Source organism: Danio aesculapii, chromosome 3 (genome assembly GCF_903798145.1).
Source record: "Danio aesculapii chromosome 3, fDanAes4.1, whole genome shotgun sequence".
In the NCBI taxonomy this organism is placed as follows: domain Eukaryota; kingdom Metazoa; phylum Chordata; class Actinopteri; order Cypriniformes; family Danionidae; genus Danio; species Danio aesculapii.
The window spans coordinates 4,104,117-4,118,885 of NC_079437.1; the positions used below are offsets into that span (position 1 = coordinate 4,104,117).

The 14,769-nt window shown below is 37.7% G+C and overlaps 1 protein-coding gene across 1 annotated transcript in view; it reads right to left on the reverse strand.

The window, feature by feature from the left end:
- Positions 1 to 14,769, reverse strand: part of nup85 (nucleoporin 85) — a 40,892-nt gene that overhangs the window by 8,627 nt on the left and 17,496 nt on the right. The window contains 3 exon segments of the mRNA XM_056448635.1: positions 8,297 to 8,362; positions 8,768 to 8,851; positions 13,262 to 13,368. Of these exon segments, the coding sequence (XP_056304610.1) occupies positions 8,297 to 8,362; positions 8,768 to 8,851; positions 13,262 to 13,368 (257 nt within the window).

Genomic DNA, 14,769 nt, shown 5'->3' on the forward strand with positions numbered 1-14,769 from the left:
ATTAGCATGATTCTAGCATGAATTAGCATGTTACTAGCATGTTTCTAGCATGAGTTAGCATGTTACTAGCATGTTTCTAGCATGAATTAGCATGTTACTAGCATGATTCTAGCATGAATTAGCATGTTACTAGCATGTTTCTAGCATGAATTAGCATGTTACTAGCATGTTATTAGCATGATTCTAGCATGAATTAGCATGTTTCTAGCATGAATTAGCATGTTATTAGCATGATTCTAGCATGAATTAGCATGTTACTAGCATGATTCTAGCATGAATTAGCATGTTACTAGCATGATTCTAGCATGAATTAGCATGTTACTAGCATGTTTCTAGCACGAATTGGCATGTTACTAGCATGTTTCTAGCATGATTTAGCATGTTATTAGCATGATTCTAGCATGAATTAGCATGTTTCTAGCATGAATTAGCATGATTCTAGCATGAATTAGCATGTTACTAGCATGATTCTAGCATGAATTAGCATGTTTCTAGCATGATTCTAGCATGAATTAGCATGTTACTAGCATGATTCTAGCATGGATTAGCATGTAACTAGCATGATTCTAGCATGAATTAGCATGTTACTAGCATGTTTCTAGCATGAATTAGCATGTTACTAGCATGATTCTAGCATGAATTAGCATGTTACTAGCATGATTCTAGCATGAATTAGCATGTTACTAGCATGATTCTAGCATGGATTAGCATGTAACTAGCATGATTCTAGCATGAATTAGCATGTTACTAGCATGTTTCTAGCATGAATTAGCATGTTATTAGCATGATTCTAGCATGAATTAGCATGTTACTAGCATGATTCTAGCATGAATTAGCATGTTACTAGCATGTTTCTAGCATGAATTAGCATGTTACTAGCATGATTCTAGCATGAATTAGCATGTTACTAGCATGATTCTAGCATTAATTAGCATGTTACTAGCATGAATTAGCATGTTATTAGCATGATTCTAGCATGAATTAGCATGTTACTAGCATGATTCTAGCATTAATTAGCATGTAACTAGCATGATTCTAGCACGAATTAGCATGTTACTAGCATGATTCTAGCATTAATTAGCATGTTACTAGCATGTTTCTAGCATGAATTAGCATGTTATTAGCATGATTCTAGCATGAATTAGCATGTAACTAGCATGATTCTAGCATTAATTAGCATGTTACTAACATGATTCTAGCATGAGTCAGCTTATTTCTAGCATGAATTAGCATGTTGTTAGCATGATCCTAGCATGAATTAGCATGTTACTAGCATGACTAGCATGTCACTATCGTGTTGCTAGCACCTTTCTAGCAAGATTAGCATGTCAGTAGGATGTTAAAACTGTTAGCGTGTGTTAGAATAGCTAGTCACAGTCTCTGGGACAGTTGCTAGGGTGCTGAAATTGGTTGCTAGGGAGTGGCTAGTAAGTTTAAAGGTAATCAGTGATTGGCTGCTGGCTAGACTGAGTTGAATGAGGCCAGACTCTAGTCTGTAGGACAGTCTGATGCAGAGTTATGAGCTCACAAAAGTTGATCCAATGTTAAGTAAATGGGAGTCTTTAACAATGGAAGTCTATAGGACAGTTGCTAGGGTGCTGTAAGTGGTTGCTAGGGAGTGGCTAGTAAGTTAAAAAGTCATCAGTTATTGGCTGCTGGCTATACTGAGTTAAATGAGTCCAGTTAGAAGTCTGTAGGACAGTCTGATGCAGAGTTATGAGCTCACAAAGTTTGACCCAATGTTAAGTCAATGGGACTTTTGGGTTTTTTCTAGGTCGTTTTTCGGAAAACCCAAGGTCGGATCAGTTAGAAAAGATATAGCAACCCGAGTCAGACCAGTTTGAAGGTTTGACGAAAGTTTGAAGTATGTAGCTTGAAAGGCCTAGGAGGAGATACACTTAGAAATTAGTCTCAGAAGAATAAGAAGAAGAAGAAGAAGAAGAAGAAGAAGAAGAAGAATAACTGGATATTAAAGTTTGAGGACAAACTTTATGGTGGCTTGAAAAGCCGAGTCTGAATTAGCATGTTACTAGCATGAATTAGCAAGTAACTAGCATGATTCTAACATAAATTAGCATGTAACTAGCATGATTCTAGCATGAATTAGCATGTTACTAGCATGTTTCTAGCATGAATTAGCATGATTCTAGCATGAATTAGCATGTTACTAGCATGTTTCTAGCATGAATTAGCATGTTACTAGCATGATTCTAGCATGAATTAGCATGTTACTAGCATGTTTCTAGCATGAATTAGCATGTTACTAGCATGTTATTAGCATGATTCTAGCATGAATTAGCATGTTTCTAGCATGAATTAGCATGTTATTAGCATGATTCTAGCATGAATTAGCATGTTACTAGCATGATTCTAGCATGAATTAGCATGTTACTAGCATGATTCTAGCATGAATTAGCATGTTACTAGCATGTTTCTAGCACGAATTAGCATGTTACTAGCATGTTTCTAGCATGATTTAGCATGTTATTAGCATGATTCTAGCATGAATTAGCATGTTTCTAGCATGAATTAGCATGTTATTAGCATGATTCTAGCATGAATTAGCATGTTACTAACATGATTCTAGCATGAATTAGCATGTTTCTAGCATGAATTAGCATGTTACTAGCATGAATTAGCATGTTACTAGCATGATTCTAGCATGAATTAGCATGTTATTAGCATGATTCTAGCATGTTACTAGCATGATTCTAGCATGAATTAGCATGTTACTAGCATGATTCTAGCATGGATTAGCATGTAACTAGCATGATTCTAGCATGAATTAGCATGTTACTAGCATGTTTCTAGCATGAATTAGCATGTTATTAGCATGATTCTAGCATGAATTAGCATGTTACTAGCATGTTTCTAGCATGAATTAGCATGTTACTAGCATGATTCTAGCATGAATTAGCATGTTACTAGCATGTTTCTAGCATGAATTAGCATGTTACTAGCATGATTCTAGCATGAATTAGCATGTTACTAGCGTGAATAAGCATGTTACTAGCATGATTCTAGCATGAATTAGCATGTTACTAGCATGTTTCTAGCATTATTTAGCATGTTACTAGCATGTTTCTAGCATGAATTAGCATGTTATTAGCATGATTCTACCATGAATTAGCATGTTTCTAGCATGAATTAGCATGTTATTAGCATGATTTAGCATGTTATTAGCATGATTCTAGCATGAATTAGCATGTTATTAGCATGAATTAGCATGTTACTAGCATGATTCTAGCATGAATTAGCATGTTACTAGCATAATTCTAGCATGATTTAGCATGTTACTAGCATGATTCGAGCATGAATTAGCATTTTACTAGCGTGATTCTAGCATGAATTAGCATGTTACTAGCACGATTCTAGCATGGATTAGCATGTTACTAGCATGTTTCTAGCATGAATTAACATGTTACTAGCATGAATTAGCATGTTATTAGCATGAATTAGCATGTTATTAGCATGATTCTAGCATGAATTAGCATGTTACTAGCATGATTCTAGCATGAATTAGCATGTTACTAGCATGATTCTAGCATGAATTAGCATGTTACAAGCATGATTCTAGCATGAATTAGCATGTTACTAGCATGTTTCTAGCATGAATTAGCATGTTACTAGCATGATTCTAGCATGAATTAGCATGTTACTAGCATGATTCTAGCATGAATTAGCATGTTATTAGCATGATTCTAGCATGAATTAGCATGTTACTAGCATGATTCTAGCATGTTACTAGCATGTTTCTAGCATGAATTAGCATGTTACTAGCATGAATTAGCATGTTATTAGCATGAATTAGCATGTTATTAGCATGATTCTAGCATGAATTAGCATGTTACTAGCATGATTCTAGCATGAATTAGCATGTTACTAGCATGATTCTAGCATGAATTAGCATGTTACAAGCATGATTCTAGCATGAATTAGCATGTTATTAGCATGATTCTAGCATGAATTAGCATGTTACTAGCATGATTCTAGCATGTTACTAGCATGTTTCTAGCATGAATTAGCATGTTACTAGCATGAATTAGCATGTTATTAGCATGAATTAGCATGTTATTAGCATGATTCTAGCATGAATTAGCATGTTACTAGCATGATTCTAGCATGAATTAGCATGTTACTAGCATGATTCTAGCATGAATTAGCATGTTACAAGCATGATTCTAGCATGAATTAGCATGTTACTAGCATGATTCTAGCATGAATTAGCATGTTACTAGCATGATTCTAGCATGAATTAGCATGTTATTAGCATGATTCTAGCATGAATTAGCATGTTACTAGCATGATTCTAGCATGTTACTAGCATGTTTCTAGCATGTTACTAGCATGTTTCTAGCATGAATTAGCATGTTTCTAGCATGAATTAGCATGTAACTAGCATGATTCTAGCATTAATTAGCATGCAACTAGCATGTTGTTAGCATGATTCTAGCATGACTAGCATGTCACTATCGTGTTGCTAGCACCTTTCTAGCAAGATTAGCATGTCAGTAGGATGTTAAAACTGTTAGCGTGTGTTAGAATAGTCACAGTCTCTGGGACAGTTGCTAGGGTGCTGAAATTGGTTGCTAGGGAGTGGCTAGTAAGTTTAAAGGTAATCAGTGATTGACTGCTGGCTAGACTGAGTTGAATGAGGCCAGACTCTAGTCTGTAGGACAGTCTGATGCAGAGTTATGAGCTCACAAAGGTTGATCCAATGTTAAGTAAATGGGAGTCTTTTACAATGGAAGTCTATGGGACAGTTTCTAGGGTGCTGTAAGTGGTTGCTAGGGAGTGGCTAGTAAGTTAATAGTCATCAGTTATTGGCTGCTGGCTAGACTGAGTTAAATGAGTCCAGTTAGAAGTCTGTAGGACAGTCTGATGCAGAGTTATGAGCTCACAAAGTTTGACCCAATGTTAAGTCAATGGGACTTTTGGGATTTTTCTGGGTCGTTTTTCGGAAAACCCACAGTCGGATCAGTTAGAAAAGATATAGCAACCCGAGTCAGACCAGTTCGAAGGTTTGACGAAAGTTTGAAGTATGTAGCTTGAAAGGCCTAGGAGGAGATACACTTAGAAATTAGTCTCAGAAGAATAAGAAGAAGAAGAAGAAGAAGAAGAAGAAGAAGAAGAAGAAGAATAACTAGATATTAAAGTTTGAGGACAAACTTTATGGTGGCTTGAAAAGCCGAGTCTGAATTAGCATGTTTCTAGCATGAATTAGCATGATTCTAGCATGAGTTAGCATGTTACTAGCATGTTTCTAGCATGAATTAGCATGTTACTACCATGATTCTAGCATGAATTGGCATGTTTCTAGCATGAATTAGCATGTTACTAGCATGTTTCTAGCATGATTTAGCATGTTATTAGCATGATTCTAGCATGAATTAGCATGTTTCTAGCATGAATTAGCATGTTATTAGCATGATTCTAGCATGAATTAGCATGTTACTAGCATGATTCTAGCATGAATTAGCATGTTACTAGCATGTTTCTAGCATGAATTAGCATGTTACTAGCATGATTCTAGCATGAATTAGCATGTTACTGGCATGATTCTAGCATGAATTAGCATGTTACTAACATGATTCTAGCATGATTTAGCATGTTTCTAGTATGAATTAGCATGTTATTAGCATGATTCTAGCATGAATTAGCATGTTACTAGCATGATTCTAGCATGAATTAGCATGTTACTAGCATGTTTCTAGCATGAATTAGCATGTTACTAGCATGATTCTAGCATGAATTAGCATGTTACTAGCATGATTCTAGCATGAATTAGCATGTTACTAGCATGATTCTAGCATGTTTCTAGCATGAATTAGCATGTTACTAGCATGATTCTAGCATGAATTAGCATGTTACTAGCATGATTCTAGCATGAATTAGCATGTTACTAGCATGATTCTAGCATGAATTAGCATGTTTCTAGCATGAATTAGCATGTTACTAGCATGATTCTAGCATGAATTAGCATCTTACTAGCATGATTCTAGCATGAATTAGCATGTTACTAGCATGATTCTAGCATGAATTAGCATGTTACTAGCATGTTTCTAGCATGATTTAGCATGTTATTAGCATGATTCTAGCATGAATTTGCATGTTTCTAGCATGAATTAGCATGTTACTAGCATGATTCTAGCATGAATTAGCAGGTTACTAGCATGTTTCTAGCATGAATTAGCATGTAACTAGCATGATTCTAGCATGAATTAACAAGTTACTAGCATGATTCTAGCATGAATTAGCATGTTACTAGCATGTTTCTAGCATTAATTAGCATGTTACTAGCATGTTTCTAGCATGAATTAGCATGTTATTAGCATGATTCTAGCATGAATTAGCATGTTTCTAGCATGAATTAGCATGTTATTAGCATGATTCTAGCATGAATTAGCATGTTACTAGCATGATTCTAGCATGAATTAGCATGTTACTAGCATGTTTCTAGCATGAATTAGCATGTTACTAGCATGATTCTAGCATGAATTAGCATGTTACTAGCATGATTCTAGCATGAATTAGCATGTTATTAGCATGATTCTAGCATGAATTAGCATGTTTCTAGCATGAATTAGCATGTTACTAGCATGATTCTAGCATGGATTAGCATGTTACTAGCATGATTCTAGCATGAATTAGCATGTTACTAGCATGTTTCTAGCATGAATTAGCATGTTTCTAGCATGAATTAGCATGTTACTAGCATGTTTCTAGCATGAATTAGCATGTTACTAGCATGTTTCTAGCATGAATTAGCATGTTGTTAGCATGTTTCTAGCATGAATTAGCATGTTTCTAGCATGATTCTAGCATGAATTAGCATGTTACTAGCATGATTCTAGCATGAATTAGCATGTTACTAGCATGTTTCTAGCATGAATTAGCATGTTACTAGCATGAATTAGCATGTTACTAGCATGTTTCTAGCATGAATTAGCATGTTACTAGCATGTTTCTCGCATAAATTAGCATGTTGTTAGCATGATTCTAGCATGAATTAGCATGTTTCTAGCATGAATTAGCATGTAACTAGCATGATTCTAGCATTAATTAGCATGTAACTAGCATGTTACTAGCATGATTCTAGCATGAATCAGCTTGTTTCTAGCATGAATTAGCATGTTGTTAGCATGATTCTAGCATGAATTAGCATGTTACTAGCATGACTAGCATGTCACTATCGTGTTGCTAGCACCTTTCTAGCAAGATTAGCATGTCATTAGGATGTTAAAACTGTTAGCATGTGTTAGAATAGCTAGTCACAGTCTCTGGGACAGTTGCTAGGGTGCTGAAATTGGTTGCTAGGGAGTCGCTAGTAAGTTTAAAGGTAATCAGTGATTGGCTGCTGGCTAGACTGAGTTGAATGAGGCCAGACTCTAGTCTGTAGGACAGTCTGATGCAGAGTTATGAGCTCACAAAGGTTGATCCAATGTTAAGTCAATGGGAGTCTTTTACAATGGAAGTCTATGGGACAGTTGCTAGGGTGCTGTAAGTGGTTGCTAGGGAGTGGCTAGTAAGTTAAAAGGTCATCAGTTATTGGCTGCTGGCTAGACTGAGTTAAATGAGTCCAGTAAGAAGTCTGTAGGACAGTCTGATGCAGAGTTATGAGCTCACAAAGTTTGACCCAATGTTAAGTCAATGGGACTTTTGGGATTTTTCTGGGTCGTTTTTCGGAAAACCCAAGGTCGGATCAGTTAGAAAAGATATAGCAACCCGAGTCAGACCAGTTCGAAGGTTTGACGAAAGTTTGAAGTATGTAGCTTGAAAGGCCTAGGAGGAGATACACTTAGAAATTAGTCTCAGAAGAATAAGAAGAAGAAGAAGAAGAAGAAGAAGAATAATAAGTTTAAGATAGATAACAATATGCTGGCTTTTCAAGCCACCATAATAATAATTAAATATAAATAATCTTTCTAATCTGAAGCAACAAATGTTAGAATGTCTTGTGCTTGTAAGCTCTCTCTTGCTTAATAATAATCACAGGTCTAAAAACATGCAAATGATAAACTTTCATTAAATTATTGATGAAATCTGCAATGATGAACTATTGTACCTGCTCAACTATAATCACGACTAGACGTTGCACATGCTACGATGTGACTATTGCGGATGTCACTATTGCGGATGTGTACATTGCGATAACGATGCTGAAACGATATATTGTGCAGCCCTAATTTATATTATGCATTCTTAAATATGTTTATACTTCAGTTGATATTAAGAATAAATCTAAATAAATGATTTAACTCATTCATATTTATATTTATTGATGTGTTTGAGTCACCTGTGGTGTGTGAAGAGACCCGAGGCGTACTCCAGAACCAGAAACTCACGCAGATTGGACCCAAAACTACAAACACACAAACCCAGAACAGCAAATTGATCAAAACAAACATTATACTGAATAATATTCAAATGCACCTTCTGAAATATTGATCAAATGAGCATTATCTGTCATAGTTCTTGTACAAGACTTAAATATAAGATTTTTAAATGAAGAATTGATCATTTTTAGTTCTGTTTTTGCCCGCAGCACAGTACAATTGATGAAATAACACTATAAACAAGTTGCATTTCATACTTTAGAGGATCTGTGTTTGTTTTGAAGTAGTTCCCAGGCCTTAAATTCATATGTTTGGCATTCAAGTACTTACAAGAAATGTGGGAACCCTGACTTCTGTCATAAACCTAATTTCTGACATGATAAGAGTGTTACAGATAATCAAAAACACTGGTGTGTGTGTGTGATACGCACTGCAGGTTGTGTGACTGCAGGAGTTTGCAGTGATCCAGCAGGTCTGTCAGATGAGCCACAAACCACCAGTTGTTGAGCGCGATGCTGCGGAAAACATAGTGTGTGTTAGTTTAGTTCAGTCTCTTCACCAATGTTCATTTTGACAGCAAATATTTTACTCGCATCTTAAATGTGCAGCTTTCATCTTAGGCCATGTCCATTTTTATGAGCAGGATTTTCCCTGCTTTTGTTTTTAGAAAATCTCTGTCCACATGAAAATGGAAAAACGCACTGTGATGCATGTTATGGGCACGCCGAACCAACAGGGGGCGATAATGACACATTTTGCTGGGTTCACACCAAACGCGGATTTAAGTATTTGCTCAACTAAACTGCATACAAATCAACGCAAATGAGAGAACATAAGCGGATTACCATTCCCTCGGGCAAATGACATGAAATACGAGATGCGTTTGCCACCAAAGTGCAGAATTTTACCTTATTTTTATCTTCTGCATTTGGTGTGAACCCAGCAGTGTCGGCCAATTAGGAAAAAAAAAAACAGCGCTGACGTCATGAGGAGATAACTCTGATTGTAGTGTCAACACAACCACACTGTACCCAACGGGATGGCTGACGTGAAACTGGCGTTTCGATAGTGTCGAGATCCCAAAGCGCAAGTGTTTCGAAACACTGCACCGAAGCATGATCCGAAACACCCAGGTCACGTGAACAAATGACCACTAGGTGTCACTGTAGATGTAGGATACAAAATGTTTCGAAGCTTCAACACATTTGCTTCAACAGTTTCAGTGTTGTATGAAGCCCACCCCTAACTGAACCCGGAGTTTTGGAAAATCTTCACCCCGGCCGGAGTTTCAGAAAGTTCCGGTTTCAGTCACCTGACTTTGGACGACAAACAGCAAAACCACATAACAAAATAATGCGGTTTGAAAATACCTGTGTTCATGTGGACAGTAGGCTTGAGCGGTAATATGGTATACCGGGATCTAAAAATAGCAACGGTATCAGTTTCAATACCGTTATATCGTCATAAAAAACAATGCACTTATATAGGAGACAAGCAGGGCTTGACATTAACTTTTTTGGTCACCAGCAACTGTGGCTAATAGTTTTCCACCGTTACTAGCCACTCGCCATTTTCACTAGCCACATTTTGTTGTTGGGAAAATATATTTTACATGCATAGATTTGACTTTGGCATGGGTTGCAGCATGCTAAAATTACTTCATTTAGATTGTGTTTATTCCACTTCCCTCCTTCATTTAACTGTTTTTGTTTATGAGCTTACTCAATGAGCATGAGCAAATGGGTTATGCTTTCATAAAGAAGTGTCTCATTGCAATTAGTTTTCTTTCACAGGACTTTTCAGGGCTCAACACAATAAAGATTTACCTTTTGTTCCTCTGGCCACAACAAACTAATTATTTCCTTGCCACAAATGTTAAATAATGTGTCAAAACATTTAAAATACTGCTGTATACATACACTTTTTATTCAACAAAACAGCTGACAATTAAAAAATATATATATTCCCACGCATGCACAGTGGTCTGTTCTGGCTCAAGATCCCAGATCACCAGTTAACTACGCATACAACAACATATTAAAGCACTATTATTGTAAAGGATGATTATTAAATGATATCAACAAAAATAACAACAATCAAAAGAAAGCAGGTAAAAAAAATATTCTGTGCGCGATAATGAAAGGATGATGCACACGGTTAATATTAGGCCAATTAATAATCTGTTCAAAGGATGGTTAAAGCGAAAGCGACAACAACTGCTGCTGCTTACAAAGAATCTCGAGCCCTTGAAGGACTGTGGGTGCACTAGTTTCGTTTCCAGGCACGGTTGCTTCGAGTGAGGAAACGGCATCGGAGCTTTTAAACCAGGGCTCACCAAACTTGTTCCTGGAGGGCCGGTGTCCTGCAGATTTTAGCTCCAACCCTAATCAAACACACCTGAACAAGCTAATCAAGGTCTTACTAGGTATTCTTGAAACAATCAGGCAGGTGTGTTGAGGCAAGTTGGAGCTAAACCCTGCAGGGACACCGGCCCTTCAGGACCGTGATTGGTGACCCCTGTTTTAAACACTCGCGCGCATCAAGTCATCTGTGCGCGCGACACTAAAGCCCTCGTCAGTGAGTGAGGAAAGCCTGTCTCACCGTGCGCATGATCCTCTCATTCGTTATTCATCTGCTTTCTTTTGCTGGTGCGAGAAGCTTTTTTTGTCAGTCGTGCTGCTTCTCGATCTTAAGATCACATCTGTACACGTATAGACAAACGGTCTTAAAATAACCGTCTAATCTGTAGTGACGACGAGCCAGCACAGGCAATTTAAAGACGAGTTTCAGCCAGCCAAAGTGGCTAGTGGGAGTGGCTGTCTAACCCACCACAACCGAAATCTACCCGCATTTGGCAGGTTGGTGGGTGTTAGTGTAAAGCCCTGGAGACAAGTATTAAATATTAAATGCCTAAAAATGTGTGTGCGTGATTGTCATCACGGGACAGTGAGAAGGAGAGAGAGAGGTGAGGTAAGATGGCGAGTCGTGCACCTGGTCTCAAAAAAGAACACCTCTGCAGTTTGGCAGTACTTCGGGTTTTGACCGAACGAGAAGGGAGACATGGTCAATACGAACTAGAGGTCTGCAATACATTTCCGAATAAAGCGCGGGAGCGGTCGGTAACTCTGGTGTAATTTGAACGATAGTGGGCGGTCTAACAATATCGCTCCTGAGTGAGCGAGCACGCGTGCATCCGTGTGGATGCTGTTTAATTGTGTGTGTGTGTATGTGTGTGTGAATGGGAGAGAATGTGATGCTGTGTGTCGCTTGTTTGGTGCCCTCTATATGTGTGTGTGTGTATGTATGTGAATGAGAGAGAGTGACGCTGTGTGTCGCTTGTTTTGTGCCCTCTATATGTGTGTGTGTATGTGTGTGAATGAGGAGAGAGTGATGCTGTGCGTCGCTGGCTTGGTGCCCTCTATATGTGTGTGTGTGTATATGTGTGTGAATGAGAGAGAGAGAGAGAGTGATGCTGTGCGTCGCTGGCTTGGTGCTGTCTATGTGTGTGTGTGTGTGTGTGTGTGTGTGTGTGTGTGTGTGTGTGTGTGTGAGAATGAGAGAGAAAGAGAGAGTGATGCTGTGCGTCGCTGGCTTGGTGCCCTCTATATGTGTGTGTGTGTGTGTGTGTGTGTGTGTGTGAATGAGAGAGAGAGAGACAGCGATGCTGTGCGTCGCTGGCTTGGTGCTGTCTATGTGTGTGTGTGTGTATATGTGTGTGAATGAGAGAGAGAGAGAGAGTGATGCTGTGCGTCGCTGGCTTGGTGCTGTCTATGTGTGTGTGTGTGTGTGTGTGTGTGTGTGTGTGTGTGTGTGTGAGAATGAGAGAGAGAGAGACAGTGATGCTGTGCGTCGCTGGCTTGGTACTGTCTATGTGTGTGTGTGAATGAGAGAGATTATAGGTAATACCACATACCGAGGTAAAATAGGGAGAAGGTTTGACGGTATCAAAATTTGGATACTGCCCAAGCCTAGTGGACAGTGCCTTATATGTATATGTATTTTATTCCCAAAGTGCGCAGATGAACAAATCACACTACAGGCACATGCAACAATATTTCATCCATTCAAATAGTTTCCCATTTAATAAGGTCAATAATTATGAAAGCAACACAAATGTCCATTTTCAAGCACTTCAAGTCCGAAACCTTTGCCAACTCTGCATTACAATTCAAGAGTTTTCAACGACTTCCAGCACCCGTACGAACCCTGAAAACTCGACAATAACTAGATATTGGAGTAGTTAGAATAGGGATGTCACAGCAAGGAGATTCTTACACTGGTAACTGTGCGCAAATCAAAAGTAAAAGTTAGAGCGTGTTGATCAGGTTTAGTGTGCATGTTACACATTCCACGTATGCTTTGTGGTATTTTGTTCTCTGTTGCACTCCCTCTCCCTTTTTCCTGTTGTGTATTCTGTCCTGCCCCAGACACGAGACCATTGGTCGAAAAGGCTGTCAATCATCATTCTGACGTGCATGGTGCACCAATCAGGAGCGCTTAAAAGGAACTTGCTTGCACTGAAGATTACGGATTTGGTTCTACACTGATCTTTGGATAGCTAGTTTAGTGTGTTGGGGTTTAGTTAGAGTGTTTCTTTTCATTTATTTCTTTGTTTTGGCAACACTCCTGATGTTCGTTTGATTCGGTTATTGAAATCACACTCTAAATTAGTATATTCATTGTTTAATAAATGATTATTTGATTCATATATCTGTTTGTTGTGATCCCTCTTTTTTTTCTTCACCCAGCACCAGTAGAGCTCGCTTAATGTTACGTCTCATCCCATATAACAACTTAAACACGTAACAGTAGAAGACAGATGCTTTAAGTTTAGAAGTGTATTGTATAGTCAAGGAGATTAACACTGCTCTTCAGCCGCTCTCTCTCTCTGTATGTGTGTGTGTGTGCTGAAAGAGGAAACACACCTGCAGTCTTTGATCACCTGATGCAGGTCAAACTCAAACGCAGACAGCAGGATGATGTCCAGAGGCTCTGGCGTCGCCCGTGGACCCAGAAACATGTTCATACTTGACTGTGAAACAACATGAAGTCAAATTAAAGATTGAGTCACTGTAAGATCCAGAAAAGCAACTGGAGATTTCATTCAGGACTAATTCTGCTCCCAGCTGTTTGTGTATCAGAGTTCATTGCTGTGTGTGTGTGTGTGTGTGTGTGTGTGTGTGTGTGTGTGTGTGTGTGTGTGCACGCAGAGTTATTATTGTTAACTAAATCCAGTAATAAAACTCAAAATTGTCACTTGAAATAAGCTTGAATTTAAGATATTTTAAGTTTTTATATATTAAGTGGTTGCTAACTAAACGTTTCTCATTTTTATTAAGTTCAGCTTGTTGCACTAAAATTTGAATAAAGATTGTAGCATGTTTATTGTCACTTTTAAATGAAAAAATTAAATCACTAAACTCAAGGTATTTCTTAAATGAACTTAAAAATTCAATTCAAAATACAAAGATGAACTAAACTAACAAAAATAAAATATTAAAAAACAAGCAAACAAAATGAATTTTAGAAAGTATAGACATTTCAAATCAATAAAAATATTGCTATTAATAAATCATAATTAAAATGAAAGCATAAAAACTAATTAAAAATACAATTAACTGAAATATAAATATCCTATCTATCTATTTTATTTCAGTTAGTTGGCAGTTTTTTTATATTTTGCTTAACCTGAACTAAAAATAAATTGTTAATTATAATTAATTCTGATCCTGAGCAGCTACTGTGGTGGTCAAGGAGGAGTGGAGTACATGAGACTGATTCCTGTGATGCTCTAGAGACAGACGAGTCTTCGCTGAGGCCAGCTTCCAGCCTCCGCCACTGAGACTGCAGCTCTGCACAAGACGTTTGGCCAGCGGAGAAATTAAAATGATCGTGCCCAACTGAGTCTGGTTTCTCTCAAGGTTTTTTTCTTCACTTCTGCCATTAGTGAAGTTTTTTTCCCTCTCCGCTGTCGCCACTGGCTTGCATGGTTCAGGATCTGTAGAGCTGCGCATCGTTGGATTTGCTCTTCAATATTTGGACTCTCAGTAGTGATTATTAAACCACACTGAACTGAGCTTAACTGAACTGAACTTAAACACTACAAACTGAACTACACTGTTCCTATTTACTGTGACCTTTTATGTGAAGCTGCTTTGACACAATCTACATTGTATAAGCGCTATACAAATAAAGGGGAATTGAATTGAAATAAAATTGAATTGAAAAATTTTAATTAACGGTTTAAAATTTTAATTACTCACAAGGACATAAAAATGATTAAAAAATGATTCAAAGTATGCAAAAAAAAGAATACTTTAACAGAAATACAAATAAATGTTTAGAAAAACTTTTTACTTACTGCATTTGCCAAAGCAACTTTTTGAAATAGCTATAAAAAAATAGTGGTGGGCCGTTATCAGCGTTAACAGTT